The sequence below is a fragment of the Pinus tabuliformis genome, chromosome X, assembly GCF_031772625.1.
Source record: "Pinus tabuliformis cultivar Carrire ecotype Pingquan chromosome X, CPIR1, whole genome shotgun sequence".
Lineage (NCBI taxonomy): Eukaryota > Viridiplantae > Streptophyta > Pinopsida > Pinales > Pinaceae > Pinus > Pinus tabuliformis.
This window is the reverse complement of record NC_142308.1, coordinates 844,438,831-844,440,519: the sequence shown is the minus strand read 5'-3', so window position 1 is coordinate 844,440,519 and position 1,689 is coordinate 844,438,831. Positions and strand designations below refer to the sequence as shown.

The window sequence follows — 1,689 nt, the reverse complement described above, 5'->3', positions numbered from 1 at the left end:
ATTTGCATTCCTCGAACCCAGACAGATCCATGAAGCCATAGGTTCGACACAAGATGCCATCCATTCGATCTGGTCCAAGCATCTCAAAAGCATCATTCTTAAGATTGACCTGTCCAAAGCTTTCGACCGTGTTAGTTGGCTCTATATCAAGATGCTTCTCATCCACCTGGGCTTCCCCCATATCTTCATCACTTGGATTATGGCCTGTATTACCTCTCCAACCTTCAATGTCCTCATAAATGGCTTGGCCTCTCACTTCTTTCACTCTGAAAGGGGTTTCAGGCAGGGCTGCCCACTATCTCCAATTCTCTTTCTGATTGTCATGGAGGGACTTAGTCGTCTCATTGCCTCTGCTAAAAGGAGTGGTGATCTTTGTGGTCTCAGGATCTCGGAGGATTGCTCTCTCACACATCTCCTATTTGTGGACGATGTGCTCATTTTGCTGGATGGCAGCATTCGGGACTCCAGAACCTTTTCTAAGATTCTTCTTCTTTTCTCCTCCGCTACCGGTATGCTCGCAAATCACTCCAAATCCACCATCACTTTCACCCGCACCACAGTTCATGAATCCCAATTTGCTCATGAGGTATTTCCCTACAGCATTCATCCCTTGGATAGAGGCCTCAAATATTTGGGATTCTGGCTAAAACCTACTTGCCAGAGAATTGTTGACTGGGTCTGGCTTGTCTCTAAACTGGAGAAGAGACTGTCAGTTTGGAGCTATAGATATTTATCAAGGGTGGGCAGACTGGTGCTTATCAAATCGGTCCTGGAGGCCACACCGGTCTTTTGGATGGCTCTTGCATGGATTCCTAGGAATATTCTCGCTCGAATAAAACAACTTTGCAACAGATATCTCTGGAACGGGAATCAGGATAAAATATTATTTGCCTGGATCAGCTGGCAAAAGATAGCCCTACCAAAGAAATGGGGAGGATGGGGGCTAAAAGATCTTCCCCTTTTCGCACAAGCACTAGCTGCTAAAATGGGATGGACACTGGTGACTGGTCAGAATCTATGGGCTCATATCTCATACCACAAATACATCTGGCCTCAGAACATATTGGACTAGATCAGACTACCTACTTGGCCATCGACGGGCTGCTCATCGATATGGAAGGCACTGCTCCATACCCTTCCCCACATTCAAGACAATTTGGCTTGGAGAATCAATGATGGCTTGCTGGGAAGGATCAGGCAGGATCCGTGGATTGGTAGTGGGGGAAGACACACTCTTAATAGATACCTCATTATGTACCTACATGCTCGAGAGATCAGGGTCTTCTCGCACATTGCAGATCAGCAAAATTCAGATATTTTCACACAGGCATGGAAGTCAACTCAGCAACTTGACCTCCCTCCTCAATGGCATCAGGAATGGCATGAATATACCACTGCATTATCGGAATCGCACATAAGAATCAAAGAGGGTCCCGATGAATTAGTTTGGTGTTTGGCATAGAATGGTATCTATTCACCTAAGTCAGGCTACTACTCACTATTACAGCACAAAAAACCTGAACAGTCTTTGCATTGGTGGCGAAATATTTGGAAGCTTACCACCCCCCCATGCACCAGACTATTCTTCTGGTGTATTCTTAAAGACATAGTGCCCACGGGGGAGCATCTTACTCATAGAGCGATTTACGGGCCTTCCTGGTGTGTACTGTGCAAAGAGGCATCAGAATC

General features: G+C 46.0%; 1 protein-coding gene across 1 annotated transcript; it reads left to right on the top strand.

The window, feature by feature from the left end:
• Window positions 1-322: 322 nt before the first annotated feature.
• On the top strand, window positions 323-1,072 carry LOC149142390 (uncharacterized). Its single transcript, XM_089451470.1, has one exon. The coding sequence runs from the start codon at window positions 323-325 to the stop codon at window positions 1,070-1,072; it is 750 nt and encodes a 249-aa protein (XP_089307596.1).
• The last annotated feature ends 617 nt before the right edge of the window (window positions 1,073-1,689 follow it).